The sequence below is a fragment of the Hyla sarda genome, chromosome 3 (genome assembly GCF_029499605.1).
Source record: "Hyla sarda isolate aHylSar1 chromosome 3, aHylSar1.hap1, whole genome shotgun sequence".
Classification (NCBI taxonomy): domain Eukaryota; kingdom Metazoa; phylum Chordata; class Amphibia; order Anura; family Hylidae; genus Hyla; species Hyla sarda.
The window spans coordinates 99,453,134-99,478,711 of NC_079191.1; the positions used below are offsets into that span (position 1 = coordinate 99,453,134).

Sequence of the window (25,578 nt, forward strand, 5' to 3'; positions counted from 1 at the left end):
TAGTCAAGCCAGGCTCTATCAATGACAGAGCCACGGGACAGCAGGAAGCAGAGGTAACCTCCGGCTACCTCCACAGTGGATCGCCCCCCCCCCCCCCCCTGCGATCACGCTGCGGGGGGGCGATCTACCCCACTAGCCTACCAGGGAGCATTCACAGATCCCTTTAGACGCCGCTGTCAGCTTTGATCTAAAGGGTTAATAGCCAGCCGCGGTGATCTGGCTATGCTGGCTATTAGCGGCGGCTAATCAATTCAGTATTGCCAAATGAAAAATCGCAATAATCGAGTGAATCGATTTTTCTTACACCCCTAATGAGAATAGAGTGAAGACAAACATATGTAGTGAGTAAAACATATGTAGCAACATAAGATTTAGCAGATGCTGCTTGATAATACGGAAGCACTTGCCAAAATGAGCTAACAATACTGTCTTTCTTTTTATCAGATATAGAACACCCTACTTCACCCCTGAACAAACCTTTAAAGGGGGGGGGGGGGGGGGGAACTTCCTGAACAGAACTTCTGGTGAGATATTTCCCTTACAATGTATCAAAGGAATTTTCTCACTTTTGAGTTGCAAAAAGGTTGTAACTAACTCAGGTGAGGGTAACGTTTTTCTTTAAAATGCATGCGTTATGATACACCAATTTTTTTTTTCTCTATCAGGAATTCTACTATAACCTTTCATATGTGTTTAAATTATTTGTATACAGTTTTTCCATATCAATTATCCTTTTTGTTTTTCATTTGCGTAGCTCAATGACTTGAATCCAATAAAAATAAAATGATGTTTTACCCATTGATGCAGTCCAGTGAAAGTTCTAACTGAAGCCAGAACTTTCTGTATTTGCCTGTGAACGGACCTTCATGTTCGTGAGGCAGAGTATTCCATAGCAGATAGAACATTTGGTGATTTGGCTACTTCTGTATGTAGTAGCTACATGTACTCAGAGGGTGGTGACCCAGTCAAGAGGTTGATAGATAACCAGATGTGCCTCATCCTGCACAGCACACTATTGGGGCGATCCCAAGAAGAAAAAGAAACCTAAATTCTGCACGCATCTGAAGCACATTTATTAGATGAAAACTATTGTAACGTGCACCATATATTTTCTAAAGAGAAAAGATTCAGTCACATAGCTTTTATGTACTACTCCTCTTTTTCTAGTCACAGACTGCTTTAGGTGACAAAAAAGCAAGGGAAAACACAGTATTCTGTAGGACAGTACTCTTTAGGTTAAACAGCAGTGTTCTTGAGTAAAGAAGCATTTCAGAATTTGTTTTTGGTCTATATAATGCAGAAAAGGCCATCATTAAAAGGCTTGTGTATACTTATTTTGGTTCATGTACTATTTTTGGGTTGTCTACCACATGGATTCATTCTTCTCCTCTGATATGGCTTTCCTAATACAACCTACATTTCCCATGATGCTTTTGACTGTGCAGAGGGGATGGAGTCTCAGTGTATAGCTATGTAATACAGCTTCAGTCTGCCCCTTTGTGTTTATTCCATCACCAAGCAGTGCCTCGCTGCACCTCATAGGGAACACAAGAGAATCTGCACACAGCAAAATATGTGCAAGTTAGCCATTTGTATAACTTTGCAACAGATCATTTATGCTTTGTGCGATTTATTATATGACTTGTAATGACTGAACAATCAATAAAGCTCTTTCAATAACATATAATTTAAAGGAGTCACCTACTACATACCGTATTTTTTGTCACATAAGACGCTACGGCATATAAGACGCACTCAATATTAAAGCAAAAAAAATCTAGAAAATAAAGATTCCGAACCAAATACAATGTAAAGTATAGGACAGTGATCTTCAACCTGCGAACCTCCAGATGTTGCAAAACTACAACTCCCAGCATACTCGGACAGCCAACGGCTGTCCGGGTATGCTGGGAGTTGTAGTTTTGCAACATCTGGAGGTTCGCCGGTTGAAGACCACTGGTATAGGAGGTAGTACTCAGGTGTCCCCGCCGCTCCGGACCCGTCACCGCAGCCCTGGATGTCGCCCTCCATCGCTGTCGCTGCGTCCCCAGTGTGTCCCCGTCACTTCGGAACGTCTCTGGTGCCCGGTATCCTCGTTCTCCGTCGCCGCCATCACGTGGCTACGCACGCCGCTCCGATTGGATGACGAGACGGCATACGCGACGACGTGATGATGGAGAAGGAGAGCGCCGGCCATGCAGGGGATCCTGGCATGGAGCAGACACCGAGGAGGCAGGTAAGGTCCCTCCCGGTGTCCTGTAAGCTGTTCGGGACACCGCGATTTCACCGCGGCGGTCCCGAACAGCCCGAATGAGCAGCCGGGTTAGTGTCACTTTCGCTTCAGACTCGGCGGTGATGTCCTGTATTAGCCACGGGTCCCGGCCGTTGATGGCTGCAGGGACTGCCGGTTTTAATGTGTATTTGCTGTATAAGAAGCACCAACTTTTGCCCCCCCCCAGTTTTGGGGAAGAAAAGTGCGTCTTATACGGCGAAAAATACGGTATATCTCAAGCAGCACACTACACACGGAGGGACATAAATCGAAACAAAGGGAGTAAAGCTTCAATCATGAAAAAGCTCAATATATTTAGATAGAGCTGAGCTAGGGTGAAACAAATTAAACTAAAGGAATATTGCTGGTAAGTTAAAATTATATGAAAAAAAATATACGAGTGGTTCTTATCAGGGTTATGTGCTTGTCACAATAATGTAGAAAACAATGGTATTGTATATGAATAACATATCTTTCCTATATAAACTCAGCCTTAATTTAGCCCACTGCTATAGATACAATTAACAGAAACCTAGTGATGTTGAATAAATCTATGTCTAGGGTAAGGTAAATAATGTGCATAACTCCTTTATACACTGTATACATTGCAGTATCTCTGTTCAGATAAAGTCTCATGTTAAACACGTGACATTTCATAAATAAAGTGAAAACCGACATTGTTATCTGCAAATATATAGCCGTGTATTTATAATGAGCCATTATCCTGCACTAGAATATCATATTCTCTATTATTACAGCCCTTGTCTATAGGCTTTATAAGAGAATATGGATATCATAAAGAAAAGTTTGTGCCCCCCCACCCCCACCCCTTTAGCAAGAATGGAGAGCTGCTGCATAGTGCAACTAAAGATTGGAAGATTGTACGTTATGGCTACATGCCTCTGGATCTATAAGCTACTTTCCTGAATCCGTACATGCCTCTTATTAGTAAGCTGACCCCTCCAGCACGGAGAATATGCAAATTAGGCTTTGGAGCCCACTGGGTATTCCCCTTGGCTGCTAGATTACAGGGGATAGGTGGGAATTACAGGGCAGCTTAGTGGCTGTCATTCAGAGAGGGTTGAAGTGGTGAACAGCACACAGAGGGACTAACTGGTAAAGGGGCCAAACTGCACTGAGATCAAGCAGCCAAAGGGAATGGCCACTGGGCTCCACAGCCTAATTTATATATCACTTTAAAATATTGCTGTGCTGGAGGGGTCAAGTAAAGTGTTCCTCATTTAAAAAAAAAAAAAAAAACTTTGACATGTCAGGGAGACATAGCAAAAGTTTTGATCAGTTGGGATCTCAATGCTGAGAGCCTCGAGGATCAGAAGAATGATCCTGGAGAAGCGAGCGTCACTTCTGGCTATCAGCAATCTCCGTCCTGACCAACTGGGGGTCCCCATAATCCTGTACGGCTGCAGCATTATCTATGTCCCAGCTGAAGCGCAGGCAAGACAAAGTCCAGTTAGTGAGGGCGGGACTAGCACTCCTCTATGCTCACATTTGTCCTATCAGAATACAGCATGAAAACAGAAAAGAGGGGGTTACAGGGAAGCCAGCAGTGATTGGATGAAGAGACCCAGCACAACACAGCAGACTCAAGGAGTAATTAAATGCATAGTGAGTGTGGGATCAGTGCTTGCCTGGGGGAACACCCCTTCCAGAGCAATTGATGTCAGAATGAGTGAGCAACAGAACAAAGGGATTTGTGAGACAAATGCAAAAGCCAGACACATAAAATGTAAGGCAACTGCATGACTTAGTGAGATATGACAGGAATGCTTTAACTAATTAGAGGTATGTACAGTTTTAGGGTCAAAAGCTCTATACAGCCATGTCTATACTTTATACCCTTATACCTGCTGACAGGTCCACTTTTAAATATTTATTAGGGATCGACCGATTATCGGATTGGCCGATATCATCGGCCGACAGTCACGATTTTGAAAGCTAACGGTATAGGCATCTAACCTGCCGATAATGCGTCCAGCGCTGCTCCGCACGGCAAAACAAGGCATGCGCACGAATCGCGGGACTTCAGTCCCGGCCCTGAAGCAGTGGCGGATCCAGCAATTGCCCCCCCCCCGAGATTGTTGCCCCTCCCTGACAGCATGGTGGAGCGGGAGTGAGAGCCGCGGGGACACCACCCATGGCAGGCCGGCGCGATTACATCACAACATCGTGCCGGCGCCCGGAGATCCCGTCCCCGCAGCTCTCACTCACACTAGAAGAACGGAGCAGCCTGTGAGAAAGGTGACCACTGCTCGGGCGTGGTATGGACGGGCAAATTATAAGTGAGGGGCACTTGTCAGGGGGGCATTATATGTGAGGAACACAGGACATGGGCCCTTATATGTGGGGGTCACAGGACAGGGGGTATTATATAAGAGGGGCACATGACAGGGGGGCATCATATGTGGGGGCACATGACAGCCCCCCCCCCTGTCATGTGCCCATATAATGCACGGAATATCGGTATAAGTTATCGTCTATCAGCCTGAAAGTTCACAGGTTATCGGTATCGGCTCTAAAAAATCAATATCGGTCGATCCCTAATATTTATAGGCTGCTTATAAAGCTTATATAACAATATAGGTTGTGGCAAGCAGACAAATATTTTCCTCTCATCTTTGGTGCAGACAAAGTATGACATTCCTGTGGAAAAAAAATGTACATCTTCAATGTTGCCGCCTGTGGCAATGTTTGTTCTTCAACATTTAACACTGAGTGAGATTGATGGTTTTACTGAATTCACATATGTATTATGAATCACAAGTTTGCTAGTCAGCAAAACAAACATTAGTCACTCTTCCACATAGGAGTGGGAAAATTGCCTTGCTAGCGCACCCTGACATGCCAACCATGCCCCGACCATGCCGTGTGTGTAAGCACTTCTCACCAATTAGTACAGTGTTCCCCAACCCGTGGCTCTGCAGTTGTAGCAATACTACAACACCCATCATCCCATGACAGCTGAAGACTGACAGACCATGATGGGATTTGTAGTGTTATAAGAGCTGGAAAGGCACAGGTTGGAAGACACTTTACTATTATTTTATATATTATAAAACACACACACACACATATATATATATATATATATATATATATATGTATTACAAGATACTGCAACTACCAATGATTTGATATATATATATATATATACAAACAAAGTCCCGAAATCACAGCACCAGTCGGGTCATGGATCTTGAAATATTGGATTATTTTATTTTTCCCCACAACAAATGCAACGTTTTGGCAATAGCAGCCTTTAGCTCTCTCCATTTTATACTTTGTGAACTTTTTTTTATTCTTTCCAATTGGTATCTTGTTTCTTTATGTCCTGAGTTCATCACAAATTCCTTCAGATAAGACAGCACATTTCCATATCTGCTAGGTTGTGAACATGCACACACTAGTAACTTGCCAGTAAGAGATAAAATGATATAACTTCCTTAACAACAAATTCTAAACAAAGATATTATAGCTATTTCCTTACAAGGTACAAAAAGAATAAACAGAGCTTTGACAAGGTAATTAAGCTGTATGGTGAAGTCTAAGACCCCTTTCACACTGCCGTTGTTCCCCATCAAGAACGGCCATTAAAGTATTTCTGTTTTTGTGTATGTGACTTTAAAGGGGTACTCCGGTGAAAAACAATTTTTTTTAATCAACTGGTGCAAGAACATTAAACAGATTTGTAAATGACTTCAATTTAAAAATCTTAACCCCTCAAGTACTTATCAGCTGCTGTATGCTCCACAGGAAGTTCTTTTCTTTTTCAACTTTCTTTTCTGTCTGACCACAGTGCTCTCTGCTGACACCTTTGTCTGTCTCAGGAGCTGTCCAGAGTAGAAGCAAATACCCATAGCAAACCTCTCCTGATCTGGACAGTTCCTGAGACAGACAGAGGTGTCAGTAGAGAGCACTGTGGTCAGACAGAAAGTACATTTAAAAAGAAAAGAACTTCCTGTGGAGTATGTAGCAGCTGATAAGTACTGGAAGGATTAAGATTTTTAAATAGAAGTAATTTACAAATCTGTTTAACGTTCTGGAACCAGTAGATTTAAAAAAAATTGTTTTTCACGTTCTTGTTACGGGGACCAACGGGTCCCGATGGCTCCCATTTACTATTATGGGGGCCGTCAGGAGCCGTTGTGTTTTGACGGGAATAGCGGAGAAGCAGTATTTTTTCTCCCGCTATTCTCCCCGGCTCCCCCGACAGCCGTCACACTGCTGTGTCCTAACGGCAGTGTGAAAGATGCCTAACACTGGCTTGTGTGATTTCAGCCATTTCCCCTCTTTGAGATTTAAGTTAATATCAGAAAATATTTATCTTGCATGTACAGAAATACTTGTGCAGTCACTTTACCTACTCCCCAAACTACATGATAAAGTATTTGAAGAGTCTAAATGCTCGGGACAGGTTCCTTTTAAGCCTTTTAATGCTTTTTGTGGCATTCTCAGCCAATGTTTAATCTGAGGGCCCTCCTATAACATGACCCAATGCCTGCTATATATGAGTGCTATGCATCTTGATTGGTGCTCATTTAAAGGGAACCAATCAGCAGATTTTAGCATGCATAACGCTTGGCAATGCGTTATATATGCTAAAATCGTTATCCTCACCATTCCCGGGGGACGTTTGTGCCCTCAGGGATGGTGAAGATATTAAGTTATAAAGTCCCCCCCCGGCTGCCCGGCAAGTAGTCCCCTGGGTGGGGACTTACACTTATAAGCTACGTTCGCTGCAGCGTAGCCCCGACGGCTCGCGTCATCGCTCTGCTCCCTAAGCCACGGCCGCAGAGAACGGAGCTGGTAAGTATAAGTCCCCGCCCAGGGGGCTACTTGCCGGGCAGGACTTCATAACTTAATATCTTCACACTCCCTGGGGGCACAAACGTCCCCCGGGGATGGTGGGATAATGATTTTAGCATATATAACGCATTGCCAAGTGCAATATATGCTAATTGGTTCCCTTTAAACAGGCTATTACTAGGGTCGACAATAGAGAGGGGAGGGCCGCTGGCTGGATTGTTCATCATTCATCAGCCGCACATCACCTTTTACATGGTGGCGGAGAGGGGATGGTATATTATTTATTTTTTACTTTTATTTTTTCAGTCAGAGCGAAGTGATCAGCTGACGAAAGCTTGCGCCTTCTCTGGCTGATCGCTGACACTGTTACACAGAGCGATATTTACCATTTGGGACCAATAACTGCTTTATGTAATAGGGCCCGTAGTATACGTTAGTTAATGAAGACCTGTCCCACTTACATTCACCAAACAGTATATGCACATGACAACTAACATCTTTATCAGAACGGGCAAGTAATATGTAGCTGACACATTTTGTGGTGTAGAAAAATGAGTCAGGGAGATAAAAAACCCTAACCTGCTACAATGTAGAAATCATTTTGTTACAAAGCTTTTCCCATGTGCCGTCAGGGAGCATTTGCAGACACTGTGTAATAGCAGAGTGATAATTTTGACACGACTTTACCTTAAAGCAATAGTGAGTCACTGTGTAAGTCAGTCCTTAGGTTATGCTTACCTGCTATTTATTCTTCTATACTTTGCTCCTCAGAAACAGACAAAAAAAAAACAAAAAAAACAGAATAAAAGGAGGGAACAGCCCACTTTTCTTAAACCATGCCACAGGTTGTAACAGTGTAATACTTCATTGACTTACTTCACCGAGGGGAGCTCTGTCCTTATGCTCCCCCCGTGCCGGCTTGCTTCCAAAGTCACACTCACAGCCTCGTCCCACTGATGGTCTCCAGCTGTTTCTTTTCCAATGTTGATATGAACGACCTCTAAGCAGAGCGGTGAAACCTGTAAATAGCATGAAGCACCACCGGCATCTTATATGTCGTACGTAGAATTTATTGGAAAAGAAACAGCTGGAGACCATCAGTGGGACGAGGCTGAGAGGGTGACTTTGGAAGCAAGCCAGGGGGGGGGGGGGGGGGGCGCGCATAAGGACCGAGCTCCCCTAGGTGAAGTAAGTCAATTGAAGTATTACACTGTTATAACCTGTGGCATGGTTTAAGAAAAGTGGGCTGTCCACTCCTTTTATTCTGTTTTTTTTGTTTCTGACTCTATATACATCGGAAGAAGGTCTATGGACTGAAACACGTGTTGGGGTGGCGGCATCCTGGGACTTGTGGCTCTCGGACCTCAGTGTGGTTGGTATCAATTTTCATTGTTTAGGTTATTCATTGCACTTCAGCAGTCTTATGTATTGTATTTGCACTTGCACTTTGCTTGGGCTCTTTAAAATTTAGCATATAATTTTGCCACATATACTATAGGTACTTAGTTACCTTTTAGCCTTGCACCTGATTTACTATTTGGGTGCATATAGACTGCATAGCTTCTCAATTTCCATACAGTTCTCAAGAATTATCATACTGTTACCACCCACACTATTCCATGTCATCTATTTTGCACATTCATATATTTACATGTCCAAGGCTGCTGTCTTTTTGTTGTATTCCTCCTTGTTTTTAAAACATGTTTTATTGTGTCACATCATGTGTTAATAAAGCTTGTCTATTTTTGCATATAACTTTATGTGAGTAGCTCAGTTTTTCTTGGCTATTTATACATCGGAAGAGAGCGACTCTAATTCCGAAGAAGTGTAGCGGACAGACTGGCTATTAACTGCTGATATGCATTGTGAAGTTAGGGAGTGGTCAGTTCGGGGACCACTCACTAAGTGTAAGTTATATTGCTATATATACGATTCCCACTAGGAATAGATTGAAAGACCAGAGGCCACTCTCTTGATTTTTTCTCTGTCTCCATTACTTTGCTCCTCGGCTACTTTTTACCTTGGCTCCATTATGACACATAACTGCTGCTTAGCTACAATGCTTTAAGTAGTTAGAGGTAGTCTAAGACACGCCTCCTGTCTCATGATTGGTTCAGGATGCTGCTCTGCCCCTCCCTGCAGCTCTGCCTTGTCAGATTGGCTGCTGTATATAAAGACCATTACAGGCTCGGTAGGGGCAGTGCTGGAAAAGCTGATCTCTATTACAGCAAGTGCAGAATGATTATAATATTCAGATTAGTTAACCACCAGCAAGTAAAAGATCATCCAGATACTTATGGGAATGAGCTCTCTATTATAGCCTGCCATTATATCTGCAGAATGACGGACAGCTTGGAGAAAAGGGATAGGCCCCACTGTATGTAGATGGAGTGCGTCAGATGTTGGGCTCTGTCATGCAATGTATCTGGCTTTGCATTGAACAGAGCCTTAGGGCCCTTTTAGACATGATGGGAGGCAGAAAACGAGCATTGATCTCACCGATCAGCACTCTTATGCTAAGCCTTCCCAGGGGAATACAAAACGATCGCTGGATTTATTATGACCTATTTACACAGAGCGATGTGCGGCCGATAATAGTTTAAAGGATATATGCAGCGCACAACAATTGCTTTTCCCATACAGCAGAAACAAAAGTCATATAACTTTCCAATATACTTGGGTTTTCTCTATTTCACTGTTCATCTGTAATTCCTTCCGGAGCTGTGTACCGGAAGCTCAGTAGTTCTTCCTAGTAGCTAGTGTGACTTTTCAGCCCATAGAGCTGCATTAGGCAGCCATATTAGGCTCGGAACATCACTCTTGCCTACAATGAAACAGAAGGGTTTTCTCCCTGCTCCAGCCTGAAAAGCCGCCCCATATGAATATTCATTAGGCCATCCCTGATCGGCTGAGCTTTGCAGCCTCCTGTATGGCCACTGTAACCCCCAGCCAGCTCCGAAAAACCTGATCCCCGCTGGCATTCTTTATGCTAGTATAGCAGGTACAGTGGTCTACAATCTATGTGTCTCCAGCGGTGGCAAAACTACAACTCCCAGCATGCCTGGACAGCTAAATGCTGGGTACTCCACTCTATTGTCCCCTGTGTGCCCCCCCCCCCCCTGTGCTCTTATCAACCAAGGAATTGAGCGGCATCTGCGTTCGCTCCACGGCCAGCCTGCTGACTCCCGGCGGGGGAATCTCTGCAGTGCAAGTCAAATCCCCCGCCGGGAGCCCTGACTTGTCACATGGTCTGGGCAAAGATTAATTCCCCGCTGGCCGGGGAGCGAGCGCTGATGCCACCCGCTTCCCTGCCTTGTAAGTGAAGATCGTAGCGGACCTCAGGAGTGAGATTCGCTGCGATCTGTCCCTCTTTGCTGGTACTACAAATCCCTTCATGGGAGTTGTAGTACAAGCGCTGCAGCAGACTCCCCGCAGCGGAAGGATGTGCAGGAGCCATTCCTGTAGTCCCTCAGTGCTGCGGTGATACTACTACCACCATTATGGACCAAAGTCTGCACATCCCTCCGCTGCAGGGAGTCTGTTGCAGCGATTGTACTACAACTAACCATGATGGGAGATGTAGAACCAGTGCAGAAGGACAACTCCCATCATTCCCAGATATCATTTGCCTGCCCGGAAGTGATGGTAGATGTAGTTTAGCAACATCTGGGGGCTGTCCCTCTGTGCTGGTACTACTACTCCCATCGTGGGAGTAGTAGCACAAGCACTGCTGGTACTATTACTCCCATCATGGGAGTAGGAGTACCAGCACAGAGCGACAGCCACCAGGTGTTGCTAAACTACAACTCCCATAATTTCCAGACAAGCAAATGATATCTAGGAATGATGGGAGTTGTAGTTTCAGAACAGCGAGCCTTCAGCTGTTGCTAAACTACAACTCCCAGCCAAAGGCTGTCTAGGAATGATGGGGGTTGTTGTTGAGCAACATCTGAAGGCTCCCTGTTTGGAATCACTTTTTATGGGTGTTCTCCCCAGGGGAGAGCGCCCAAAATGTACTAACCATTTTTTTGCGTTCTTCTTTTCTTCTCATTTCAGATAAGTGTATGCAGAGGACTACTTCAGATTCGGTGGACTACGTCGACGACCAGTTTTTTTTTTTTTAATTCTTTTAATAAAATGGTTAACGAGGGCATGTCGGGGAGTGTTTTTGGAATTAAAAATTCTTAAAACGTGTTTTTTTACATTTATTTATTTTACAGGCTTAGTAGTAGAAGCTGTCTTGTAGACGGAGTCCATTACTAAGCCAGGGCTTAGCTTTAGCCCCAAAACCAGCTAGCGCTAACTCCCAACTATTACCCCAGTACCCACCGCCACAGGGGTGCCAGGAAGAGCCTTTACCAACAGGCCCGGAGCATCAAATATGGCCCTTCTGGGCCTAGGCGGTAACAGGCTGGCATTATTTAGGCTGGGGAGGGCCAGGAACAATGGTCCTTGTCCACCCTGGTAACATCAGGCTGTTGCTGTTTGGTTGGTATCTGGATGATACTGAAAATACAGGGAACCACACACTTTTTTTTATTGTTAACAAAACAAAAAAATGCATAGGGTTGACCCCATTTCATTCTCAGCCAGATACCAACCAAACAGCAACAGTCTGACGTTACCAGGATGGGTGAGGAAAATTGTTACTGGCCCTCCCCAGCCTGTTACCACCTAGGCCCAGGAACACCATATTTGATGCTCTGGGCCTGTTGATACTGTCTCTTCCCGACACCCCATAGGCGGTAGGTACTGGGGTAATAATTGGGGGGGTTAGCACTAGCTGGTTTTGGGGCTAACGCTAAGCCCCGGCTTAGTAATGGATTCCGTCTATAAGACGGCTTCCACTACTAAGCCTGTAAAATAAATAAAGAAAACATAACACGTTTTAAAAACTTTTCAACTTTTTGTTGATTTATTGTTTTTTGCTTATGTACACAAAATTTATCAACCCCCTGGTATAGTATGATAAATCTGTCACACAAAGCCAAAGCAAAAAAAATTACTTTCCGAAGACAACAATGATAAATCTCCATCATAGTGTTTTCCAAACTGTGTCTCCAGCAGCGGCAAAACTACAACTCTCAGCATGTCTGGACAGTCTTTGGCTGTCCAGGCATGCTGGGAGTTGGTTGTAGTTTTGCAACAGCTCGAGGCATCCGGTTGGGAAACACTGGTGTAGTCTGAAATCCACTTGCTGTCCCATCAGAAGCTCAAACTTTACACTGCCGCTCTTCTCCAGGACATCATATTTAGGCCCTTTTCACAATCCCCATGTGCTCAGTCGCTAATGGCCGTCAGGCTCCCCCCTTTTTTTTGTCGGGCAACAACAGGTCCTGACGGATCCCATTGATTATAATGGGGTCCGTCGGGAGCCATTCTTTTTGGCGGCGAATAACGCGAGAAAAAGACGGATATTGCAGTAATCTTTCTCCACTATTCTCCTAATGGGCATCACACTGCTGTATCATAACGGCAGTGTGAAAGTTACGGTTTGCAAGTATAGCTTAGCTCCATTGTCTATTAGAGTCTATGGCTACTTTCACACAGCAGTGTGATGCCCGTTAGGAGAAAAGCGGGAGAAAAATTACTGCAATAGCTGTCTTTTTCTCCCACTATTCGCCGCCAAACATAATGGCGACCGACGGACACCATTATAGTCAATGGGATCCATCGGGATACGTTGTTGCCCACTGGGATCCAGACTTGCTAACAGGGCCTTTCGAAGACTAAAAATTTTAAAAAAATACAATGCGAGCATGACGGCCATTAATGACTGAGCACAACAGCAGTGTGAAAAGGGCCTTACTTGGATGTCATGGAGAAGAGCTGTTTGAGCTTCTGAATGGACAGCAAGTGGATTTCAGACTACACCAGTGTTTCCCAACAGGGTGCCTCCAGCTGTTGCAAAACTACAACTCCCAGTATGCCCAGACTGCTAAAGGCTGCCCAGGCATGCTGGGAGTTGTAGTTTTTGCCACTGCTGGAGACAGTTTGGAAAACACTATTACATGTTTACTACAATAAACAACGCTGGTACCACTTTGATGAAGCTGCGGGCTTCTGCGCCTGCACTCAACATATTACAGCAGTGGTTTCCTAACAGTGTATCTCCAGCCATGGCAAAACTACAACTCCCAGCATGCCTAGACAGCCAATGTCCAGAGTTCTTTATAGTAGTATAACATGCAATAGGGTTTCCAAACTGTCTGTCTCCAGCAGTGGCAAAACTACAACTTCCAGCATGTCTGGACAGCCAATGTCCGGCGTTCTTTATGGTAGTATAACATGTAATAGGGCCTTTGGCTGTCCAGGCATGCTGGAAGTTGTAGCTTTGCCACTGCTGGACACACAGTTTGAAAACACTGCTGTAATGATTCAGCACAGCACTCAGCTTGCATTTCTATTGGACCAGGGGAGGGTGGGGAGAGGGTCCTCATTAGGATGGGAGGGGATATGCATATGGGATGGAGTGGGGCTCTACTTTAATTTCCTCAGTGTGGAGAGCAGGGGGAGGGCATCAGCTTACAGGAAGTAGGAGAGGAGGATCTTGGGAAATGTAGTCTTTTATTACTCTGCTTCTCCCTCCATGCTGCAAACAGAGGGATCTTTGGGAGGCCATATAAGGAGAACTACTAAACCGTTATTTTAAGTATCAGTGCTGCATATCTCCTTTAAATGGCTAAACAAAAGATTCAAATCAGCCTTTTCAGTAACCATCCTAAGTAGTATACCGCTGCAGCTTTACCTCTGGAGCAGTAAAATAATGTAAAAAGTAAGAAAGCAACTTACCCTGGTGATAGGATGTGGATAACCACCAGCTCAGCCCAGCAAGAATACTTGTTAGGAACTTGGATGCCAAAAACATTGGTGGATCCTCCAGGGTAATAATGATTATTAAGAACTTTTAAGGCAAACAGAACCCCTAGGAGTAAGCAAAATACATCGTTTATACTTTTACTTTATAAAAAAATAATTATAATGTCAGTATCAAATATATCATATGTCAGTGAAAACAGAGTCATCTTGACAGCATGACTAAAATGGCCTATTTCAGTGATATGTTCACATATATCTGTTGTCTGTGGCTAGATTATTGTGCACCTGCCTGGTGTTCATAGCTATACAGAGAAATATGGCGGGTAGCATGTCACAGTCTGGAATGGGACAAAGTCTGTTATCAAAAGTTATGCCAGACACAAACTCCATAAGAAACTGTGGATCAGTGTCCTTCTGCCTGTTTTCTACTAGCCAATATTTGTGTGAATGAGTGCCAAATATATTAACAGCATGCACCACGTTTGTGACACAAATAAAGCAAATCAACCATTAGATTGTTGTGAAAAGCAGTGCATGGTGTTGAACATGCCTGGTAAGTTGCAGTAAATTTATCTTTATGTGTTGAACATTCTTATAATTGTGAGTGATCAGGAGTGTGCATGTCTATGAGGAGGTCAGAAGGAACAGCGGTCAGCTAAACAGCCACCTTATGGCCATCATTTTATGTTTATCAAACCAGACCAAGAAAGAGTTGTCCATGGAACATGCTATCTAATTTTTATAGTTTAAAAGGGGTACTCCACTGGCCAGCGTTTGGAAGTAAATGTTCTGAACACTGTTTTCCGCTAGGGGGTTGGCCCCTACCTTCGTGACATCATGGCCACCCACTTCAATGCAAGTCTATGGGAGGGGGCGTGATGGCCGTCATGCCCCCTCCCATTGACTTACATTGAGGGGGCGTGGTCATGATGTCACGAGGGGTGTGACCAACCCCCGCAGTGCAAAAACAGCATTGGGAGAATTTACTTCCGAACACTGGCCAGTGGAGTACCCCTTTAAAGAACAAAATGATGAGCTATAGTTGTAGTTTTATAGACTATATTTGGTTATATTGATTAAATACCAGAGAATCCTACTGCGCATTGCATCCTGTATGACGGGTCACCCATGATCTCGGCTAGAATGGATTCCAGAAGAACATAAACCACTCCAATGAGCTGAGAGAAGACTGCAATTATTAGGGCAAACAGTACACTTCCCAGCCTTTGTTCTAGCTTGGTGCCCTTCCACAACAGAGACACCATGTTAAAGTATAGGTGCCAGTCATCGGCATGGTGAAATGGTGACAGGAGCAGGCGTTGCCAGTCTCCTCTGTGATAGCCCTCATGTACACTAATACAAACATAATGTAGGTTCTTCAAAGGGTTCAAAAAAAGATAGACATTCAGTCCGAGCGTTGCCAGTGTCACAGGGGGGATGTTGTTGAACCCAAATTGATAAATTTGGGCAAATAATAATAGAAGTCCAGCATTAACTCCTCGTTGCCTTCTCTGCATACTGAAGTGTTGTCCAGCTTACACAAAGAAAAAACAGAACAATCACCGGGACTTGTCGGTCGGCATCTGAAACAAAAAGGAGATAAAATGAAGAAAGCAGCTACAGCTTCCCCAGTCTAGAACATTCTAATATATTATGCCAACTAAACCACACATCCCAACATATTGGATGCTCTGGGATTTTTTTTCACTGTCACTGATATTTTTTTTTAGCTCATCTATAGTTTGGTGACTAGGGGTGAGCTGCACAATACACTGGCATAATACATCCACATTTTAACATAAAGATTATGGCCTCAGGTCCCGGCCTGACTTCATTTCTGAAATGGAATGAGTGGGCAGCTGTCAGTTCAGGTCATCAGAACCATGGTCAGGCTGAGACCCAAATATGTAGAATGTGACTAATATGCCAACCGACTTATTATGCAGGAACCACAGAAAGAGTCATAGGAGGAAATAATACCAATCTGCCTTCATACTGTCTAGGAATCGACAGATTATCGGTTTGGTATAAGTTATCGGCCTCAAAGTTCAATGATTATCGGTATCGGCTCTAAAAAAATCAATATCGGTCCATCCCTAATATTGTCCATATAGTAACATATTTGATGGCTTCATATAAAGTCTTTATTGTATTAAAGTATTTGTGATATCTTTGTACATGCATTGGAAATTGATGTGGTCAACATTCAAGCACCATACAACATTTTTCTTACTATGCAAATTGTTCTTTGTACCCCGCTGGCCAGCAGTCATAATATTTAGTTCCGAATGCTGTGTGCGCGATGCCGGGATACGCCACGCCCCCTCGCTGCAAGTCTATTGGAGGGGGCGTGACGCAGACCCATAGACTTGCATTGAGGAGGCGTGGTGTGATGTCACAGGGGTGTGGCTGACCCTCCCATCGCTCACACAGCGTTCGGAACTAAATGTTCCGAATGCTGGCCAGCGGAGTACCCCTTTAAGTCAACTATGAGTAGGATATATTTAGGAACAGTCACCCATAGCTGGCCATAGACATGAGCTATGCATGATGCTTCAGTAAGAAACTCCACCTACATAAGGAAAGATCATTTTCTATGTGAATACACGGTCACCTGCTACTACACAAAAGAAAGGAAACATGCTTTACTGTATTAGAATGTTGAAACTTCTTGGCAATGAATACCTATAAAAAGTGAAAAAGTCGCCCCTTGTATTAACATGTCTAACAAATGCAAGGAGTTTAGTGTGGCCAAAGGTGTCTTGAGTTATATACCCTGCCTCTCTCTGGAATTTATACCTGGCACTGGATAAGACAGGTGTTTCGGAGTCTTGATCTGTTCGGAGATGTCAAGGTTTGTGAAGTACATTTACGTGAAGTCAGCGGTCAGTAGGCAGAAATGAATGTGAGGTTAAAATGGAAAATAAGTATAGCTGTAGCCATAGTTAAAGAGGTTATACAGACCAAAAGAACTTATTCCTATCCTGTTATATTGCGATCTCCAGAACCGGACCTGGCTCTCTCAGCTGTGTGGAGCATGCACGTGCCATTTACTGCTCTATGCACTGTTTAGGGGAGCGCCGGAGATACCTGAGTGCTGTATTCGGGTATGCTTGGTGCTCCCTTAGACAATGCATTGAGCAGCAGGCAGCACATACTCTACAGCTGTTAAAAGGGTATTCCGGCTTTATACATCTCATCCTTGATGGGGACCCCCACAATCTCGGTGCAGCCCCCGGCATTCTGTGCCGGGCACTGCCTCTGAGACGGGGACGTGACATCACAGCCACGCCCCCTAGTGACATCACGCCCCCCCCCCCATTCATGTCTATAGAGGGGGCGATGTCACGTCCGATGTCACGTCCCCGTCTCGGAGGCAGCGCCCGGCACAAAATGCCAGGGGCTGCACAGAGATTGCGGGGGTCCCCAGCGGCGGGACCCCTGCGATCATACATTTTATCCCCTATCTTTGGATAGGGGATAAGATTTATAAGCCCGGAAAACCCCTTTACAACTAAAGGCTGTCAGAGCATGATAGGAGTTGTAGTTTTGCAGTAGCGTGAAAGACATAGGTTGGAGAACATTGGACATAGAGTTAGGACCATTGCAATTGAAATCCATCAGACACCAGGAGGCTTGTAACACCACTTGGTTCAGGATATCACAACATTGTAGCATCTGAAGAATGTAATATATCATTAATTCATTTTGAATTTAACCCAGGAGTTCTATATCATAACAATAATAATGCTTTATATGCTTGCAGCTAGTGATGTCTCAGTAAAAAGCTGTCTATTTTTGGTTGAGGCCTCCACTGGCCCCCAAGGAGTTGTTGAACTCTCGCCCCATTAGAGCTGGTGTCTCAGCAGTAGCGGAAAGGCTATAGATTATAGACTTTAGACACTTTTGGCTTTGTGGATGGGAGATAGCAGAGGTATATCCTATTTTCCACTCTTCACAGCAGACAGACTTTAGTTAACAGCTCAGCCAAGCAGTGCTAAGAAGAAGCGGCAGTAAAGAGATAGGAGATGTGACTTTGGGGTTATACTACAGAACAGAACATCTGGTATTTGTGCGAGACAAGAGCTGCTGACACGGCTTCATTAAAATTCTACGTGCATCCCGGATGGGAGCAACAAGGGAGTCTGTGCCATTTAGTAGTACTGTACTACAAGTCAAAGAAAACATTTTCTGTTCTGACATGTTCGCAGCACAGAAACTTACAGTCACATTCTTTCATTCACAAAACAGAGAACTGGATATTTGTTTATCTGCCCACGACAAATAGAACAAATGTGACTACTGTATGGTGCTGCTCAGCGTCAATGGTAAGGCAGTGGCTTAGTACAGTTATTTGATGCAGCACAATACACTTATACAGATCATACTGTGCCAATATGTGGCTAAAATACAACTAGCCAAGGTTCGTGCCCACTAAGAAAATCTGGAAATATAATTATAATATCCTTGTATGTGAAGTTTTAGGTAGGGCTGGGCGGTATACCGGTTCATACCGAATACCGACATTTTTGTGCTGCACGGTATGTATTTTAACCCATACGGCAATACCGGTTGGGCCCCTCCCCCTCGGGAATGAATGAATGAGCCCAGCGCTGTGCTGTCCCCACATCGGGGAACTAATCACAAGTCACCCGCGAGCGCTGTTCTGCCCCCCAATTAATTATCAGCCCAGCGCTGTCCCCATCGGGGTAAATACTGATATGTCACCCGCATGCGCTGCCCACCTCATCCTCATGTTTGTTGCGGCCACTGGCGCTGACACTCTATACCAGTGGTCTTCAACCTGCCGACCTCCAGATTTTGCCAAACTACAACTCTCAGCATGCCCGGACAGTCCACGGCTGTCCGAGCATGCTGGGAGCTGTAGTTTTGCAACATCTGGAGGTTGGCAGGTTGAAGACCACTGCTCTATATTGTGTGGTATCCCTATGCCTGGGCTGCAAAAAATAAACAAAATAAACTTTAACTCACCTCCCGTTGGTCCCGTTGTTTACCTTGTGTCTGCGCCGGCGTCGGCAACAAACAGCACGAGGAGGGCAGAGGGTGACATGTGAGTATTTACCCCGATGGGGGCAGCACTGGGCTGATAATTTTTGTTGGGGGGTGGGGGCAGAATAGCGCAGCGCTGGGCTGATAATTAATTGGGGGGGGGGGGGGGGAGAGGAAATACCGTTATATATCGTGGAACCGCCGAAAGTTACAAAAATACCATGATACACAGATTTGGTCATACCGCCCAGCCCTAGTTTTAGGTCACATTCACACATGCCATATATTTGTTGCAGATTTTCAGTGCAGAATCTGAATGAAAATTTGCAACTAAAATCAGCACAAGGCATGTGACTGGGGTTCACAAAACCCATCCTACTGAGTTCTGAAATCCTATTCAAGAACTAGGGGGACTTCGATAAACAGAAAAATACTGTGTAAGAGTACGGTCCCACGTGAAATATTCTATGTAAGCGGTACGTGGGATCGAACCCCAAGAGTACGTTCACATGTGTTTCCTACTGTGGGTTCAATCTGAGGCGTGTTACATTAATACATTGTTACAGATTACATTGACCTCAATGGGTAGCAAAATCAGCTGAAGATAATCTCTGCATAATACACACGTCTGAACGTACCCAAAGGGCAGATTTTATTGCAAACTGTGTGTTTTCTAGCGCGATTTGAGTTTCCACTGCAAAAAATCTGCCACAGACCCCATAAAAGTAGTAATTCCAAAGCAAGTAGAAGGTGGGGGATGGGCACGGCAATGCTCACAACAGCAGCCTTACTGAATGTTATGGGGAAAATCCTGGTGAAAATTGATATGCATGGGGTGCTAGACACTAGTAGAACATAGCAATTCCACAAAACAACGAACAAGAGGAAAGGAAGATGCATCAACCAGAAGATGCGTCAGTGATGCGAAACGGTGCTGTTGTTCCAGTGATGCGCCCCTGCTCCTAGGCTTTGGAGCCGCTTTCCCTCCCTGCACCTGGGTGAAGTTTGTCTTTTGTATGGACATTCTACAATAAAGTCCGACTTTTATTGCAACTACATGGTGAGTGCAGATACTCTTTCTCTTGTTTGTTGTTTTGAAGTAGTAATTCCACTGCCTAAAAAATAGCTGCAGAGAGCCAGCCCCATTCAAACAAGCAACAGAAAACACACTGCGAGTTAGCAATAAAATGTGCCCGTGAGAACAAGCTCTTAGGGGGCATTCACACATACGTGATCCACTCTGGATGTTAAGTTGTGGATCCGCTAATTTGTAAATATTTCTGTAGGTCCACAATACCAGAAATACTAATATGCTCATATCCCTAGTTGTCTGACAAACACCGATTTGACAGCTATTCCTCCTGACTAACCCATAAACATGCACAAGCTGTGTAAGTCACTGCCAGACCTCTTCAGCAACTATTTTTCTCCTGCAGAAACAAGGGATCATGCATGTTGAAATCCAACATGTCTGATGCGAACACAATCAGGAAACCCCGTATCCATCATTTTTCCAATTTAACCAGAATAGAGTGCTTAAAGGGGTACTCCACCCCTAGACATCTTATCCACTATCCAGCAGCGGGACCCCCTGCAATCTCCCTGCTCCGGTGTTCAGAGAGTCGAGTGCAGCGCCAGAGGCTCGTGATGTCACGGCCATACCCCGCTCGTGATGTCACAGCCACGCCCCTCAATGCAAGTCTATGGGAGGGGGCGTGATGCCCGTCACACCCCCTCCCATAGACTTGCATTGAGGGGGAATGGTCATGATGTCACAAGCGGTCACAAGCATCGCCAGTCATCCAGCACGGGGCGAAGTTCGCTCCATGCACCGGATGTCTGGGGTGCCGCAGCCAAGATCGCAGGGGTCCCCAGCGGCGGGACCCCAGCAATCAGACATGTTATCTATCTCAGACTATTATCCCACAATGTTTCCTCCAATACATCTAGCAGGCTGTTACCCTTCACCCCGCAGTGGGTAGATCAGCTGTAAGACAAGCTGAACATCTGAATTTTTAACTAATTTAGACATTAAGAACAATACAGTCATTTTGCGCTAGAGAAAAACACACTTATGCAGCACAAGGTTCCATTGAGACACATGAAACATTCTTCTCTAATACTGTACAATTCATCTCACAACTATGCTTCTGCCTCCAAACAGTACAAATTTTAAGGTCAAGCTTAAAGTAGCTATTTGTGAATGACCTCGGCTGCCACGCGCCTGCATTTTCTGAAGCCTACTCAAAATAAATGGAAGAGAAAGACTGCTGCTTTATAACAACAGAGTGCCCGACTGGTCAGCTACTTCCGTGCTCGCAGATAGCTCCTGTACACAGGCGTATTCCTCTCTATCACATCATCTCTGTTTATGGTGCAGATCAGTGTTTCCCAACCAGGGTGCCTCCAGGTGTTGCAAAACTACAACTCCCAGCATGCCCAGACAGCCTTTGGCTATCCTGGCATGCTGGGAGTTGTAGTTTTGCAACATCTGGGGGCACCCTGGTTTGGAAACACTGGTGCAGATAGCTGCTGGAACTGAATCGCAGCTCCCATGACAGCACAAAGGATAGGACTGTGGATACTCTCAGAGGGTCACAAAAAAGTGCAAATAACACACTCAAGATGTTTATGTGGTGACCCAGTACAGAAGTTGCACTCCTGTACCCTTTCTGTCCTGTGTGGCGGACTCTATTTCAGTGATCCCTGAGTCCACCCTTATTGTATGTATCTTAACTGGTTAATAAGTGCTTTATGTTATGGATGAGATTGTCTTTATAATGTTCATATGTTTAATGTTGTTAAGTCATGTAACCAGTGACCAGGTGGCTTGTGTGGTGACCTATGGGAGTCCTCCAAATTGCTTCCATATAAACCAAGGGAGGAGCTAGTTCAGTCTCTTGAGCTTCTTGAGTACATGCTGAGGAACAGTCAAGGAACTGTCTGGTGTCCTGAGGAGACCCAAGGCCTAGTCACGCAGCCATGCTTCCATCACCAAGTGCCCCACAGGTGAATGTCAAAGCCTGGTAAGCTACACAAGGGGTAAAGTCAAGTCAGTTCCAGTCAAGTCAGACAAATCTGTCAGCATTCTATCCAAGTCCACTACAAGTCCCAGCGAGCCCTCAAGTCTCTACAGTCACTGGTCACCTCCTTTGGTCTAACTGAACTTTAAAGACTATTCCATCTGTCTGCCTCAGTAAATCTGCTGTTGTTCCGTAACTTGGCATCTGAGTAATTATTTACCCTGCGCCTAGCCCAGGATCCAGCGGCCATACCTCAGGTGGTGCAGAGGTTAACCACGCCCTGGTGTCACAAATACAAGGGGTTAATGCCATCTGCCCCTAGGTTAATAATATCTGCCCTTCATCACACCCTCACCACATTTAGCTATGTCACTTCCAGTGCTCCTGACCAGATTAGAGAACATTTTCAACATACATTTTTATAGGTGCACTCTTATTAGTTATTGGGTAAAAAAAACACATTCACACATTGAGCAGAGTATTTCAAAAATATCTTCCGGTATTGTCATGTCTGTTATGATCCAAACAATAAAACTGCTGTAAAAGGCAGCTGATGTATTTTGTTAAGCTGCCTCAGAAAGAAGAGAAAATCGAAAAATCATATGTATTTCAAAATGGTACCAATAAAAACTAAAAATTTTCCCTGGAAAAATAAGCCCTAGATGGATTGCACAGACGCTTGATTGCTCTTTTTAAAGCGGTACTCCGCCTCTAAACCTCTTATCCCCTATCCAAAGAACGACTAGCCAGAAACGAAGAGAAAACATAGCCTGCACTCACCGCACAGTACGGGTCTCGCAGCCTCGAGCTCCGGACCTGCTCGGTGGCGTGGGACTTACAGCACCTGCGGACAGCGCTCAGAAAACAGGCCGAAAAAAGAAACGACTAGCGATGCGGCGCTGGAGACTTGTGACATCACCGCCATGCCCCTTCCCACAGACTTGCATTGAGGGGGCGTGGCGTCACCAGGGTCTGTGGCTGCGACGTCACGAGACACTGATGCTGCAGTCGGCGTTCTAAACGAATGCCGGCTGCTGCAGGGAGATCAGGGAGGGGTCCCAGCAGCAGACCCCGTGATCAGACATCTTATCCCCTCTCCTTTGGATAGGGGATAAGATGTCTACAGAGCGGAGTACCCCTTTAAGTCTACTGGAAGGGAGTCCATCTGGTTTATTTATGGATCTACTACTACTGATTTTTTATTTTTGTAAATAATAGTAACACTTTAAAACTCTGCCTGGCAGGCCAATTTCCCACATGGACACTATCTGCTATGTGTTGATGATACTTTACAGATGCATGTTCACTGCGTATATCACAAGTTCGTCATAGGACAGTTTATTAGCGTCAACTGGCAATTGTAGTAAGTGTATCCTGATGGATGGGGTCTCTGCGCTGTACTTATCCTAACAAGAAAATCATTTGTTAAATCACTGGCAGAACTGGTAATACCATGTTATAAGGAGGAGTCCAAAATTCAGATAACACATGGACATTGCAGGAAAATATTGTTCACTGTTAACAAAACTTATCATGAAACAGTTAATTGTCAGTCGGCTCTGCTACATCATGATAAAACATCCCATCCCTCATATCTTCTTCTGTCACTTCCCTAAGCATTGCTGTCCAGCAGTCAGTCCTGAAAACTATTAGGAGGGCAGGTGAATGACGCATGTATCAACATTCCCCAGATGTTTCTGCCCCTAAGTCTTATGGAGAGGAGGGGTTTTACGTGTCACTCAGAACAGCGAGTAAAAGACCGCCAGACCCCCTGCAACATTCAGTGAAGAAATCTGTCCTTCTATTTCTCTATCCTCTCTGCGAGACCTGTGCCCCTTTAGATACCACCAAACCCTCATAAGGTCCACTGGGTTCTGCTGAGGTGTTGGTCATTTTTAGACCAAAAATCTGCAACTTAAATTTTGGGCCGCAAAGCTTGCTGTGGAATTTTTGCAGAATTGTGGAATTTCTGTGTGTTCAAAACACAAAATTCAAAGCCCCATTGACCTCAAAAGGATTGTTCCCGCTATTTTGCGGAATCTGGAATATCCGCAGTGGAATGTGCACCGCGGAAATTCCACTGTGAGAATATGACAGTAGAATCCCATTAAAAATAATGGCCCTGATTTAGCAAAATGCGTGAGTGAAAAAGTGCGGGGGATTTTGCACTGTAACAACCAATCACAGCTCTGCTTTACTATGATAACAAGCTCTAGTAAATTGAAACCTGAGCTGTGATTGGTTGTTATGGAAAAAATCTCTCCACTTTTTCTCTTATGCATTTGATGAATCTCGGCCATTGTGTAAAAAATTTTGGAGGAACTTCCAGCTGAATTATTCAGCAGAATTCTGCACGGAAATTCCTTAAAGGATACCTCCGGGATGTAACAACTTATCCCCTATCCTAAGGATAGGGGCTGGATAAGTGTTAGATCGCAGGGGGGTCCAACTGCTGGGGCCCCCCGCGATCTCCCGAACAGCACCCCAGCTCCCTGCATGCGAGCGAGCATTTTCGACCACCGCTGGAAGCTGCGGCCAACATGCCCCCTCCAGGCACTTCTATGGGAGAGCCACGGTGCTGCTTTCGGCAATATCCGGTTCTGCCATAGAACTGTATGGTGGGGACGTGTCGGCTGCTGCTTCATGCTGTGGTCAAGAACGCTCGTTTCATGCAGGGAGCTGGGGTACCGTTTGGGAGATCGCTGGGGGCCCCAGCGGTCGGACCCCCAGCGATCTAAGGGTGCATTCACACCACGTTTTTGCAATACAGTTCCCGTATCAGGTTTTTGATGAAAAACGGATTCCTCAAAACCTGACTAAACTATCAAAACGTGTGTACAAATTTCAACCCGTATACGGTTAAAAACCGTATAATGTTTGAAAAATGATGTCCAGTTGCATCCATTTTTTAAGAAAAAAACATATACGTTTTTAACTTTTCACTCCATTTTGAATAAAGTTACACTTGTTTAATTGAAATTCCAAGAAAAAAAAACTGTGCAAAGTCAAAAACCGTATGGTGAAAACCAGATGGAATCGTATGCACATACCCTTCTGTACGGTTCCCATTGACTCCCATGTTAAAAAAAAAAACGTATACGGTTTAATACAGTTTTTCACCCGGACCAAAAAACGTGGTAGACTACGGTTTTGGGTACAGGGAAAAAAAACTGACAAAACTGTACAGGATTCAAAACGGACACAACCTGATGCATCTTTTGGCCTAAGGTTTTCAAAGGAGAGTCAATGCATACGGTTTTCAATACGGTTCCGTACGGTTTTCACATTGAAAACTTATACGGGAACTGTATTGCAAAAACGTGGTGTGAATGCACCCTAACACTTATCCCCTATCCTTATGATAGGGGATAATTTGTTACATCCCGAAGGTATATATCTCTACAACCCCATATCAGATTTTGGTAAGAAATATATCTTTACTCACGATCAACAACAATAACCACCTGTGTATTCAGGTTAGTGTGGTTGAGCCATGTGTCAGTTTCCCTTTAAAGTGGACTTGTGCTCAGGGCTTACATTCGATCTTGTGGTAGCAAGCGCTGAATACACAACTATGCAAACCATGCATTGACTTACCAAGCGGTTTGAGTTGTTCCGTACTTGAGATTG

The 25,578-nt window shown here is 44.6% G+C and overlaps 1 protein-coding gene across 2 annotated transcripts in view; it reads right to left on the reverse strand.

Moving 5' to 3' along the window:
- RHBDD1 (rhomboid domain containing 1) overlaps positions 1 to 25,578 on the reverse strand; it is a 69,168-nt gene that overhangs the window by 36,895 nt on the left and 6,695 nt on the right. For both annotated transcript variants that reach the window (XM_056564767.1, XM_056564768.1), the window contains exons 2-3: positions 15,000 to 15,498; positions 13,889 to 14,021 (exon numbers count right to left, since the gene is read on the reverse strand). In XM_056564767.1, coding sequence (XP_056420742.1) covers positions 13,889 to 14,021; positions 15,000 to 15,432 — 566 coding nt within the window. In that variant the 5' untranslated portion in view covers positions 15,433 to 15,498. The remainder of the gene's footprint in view (positions 1 to 13,888; positions 14,022 to 14,999; positions 15,499 to 25,578) is intronic.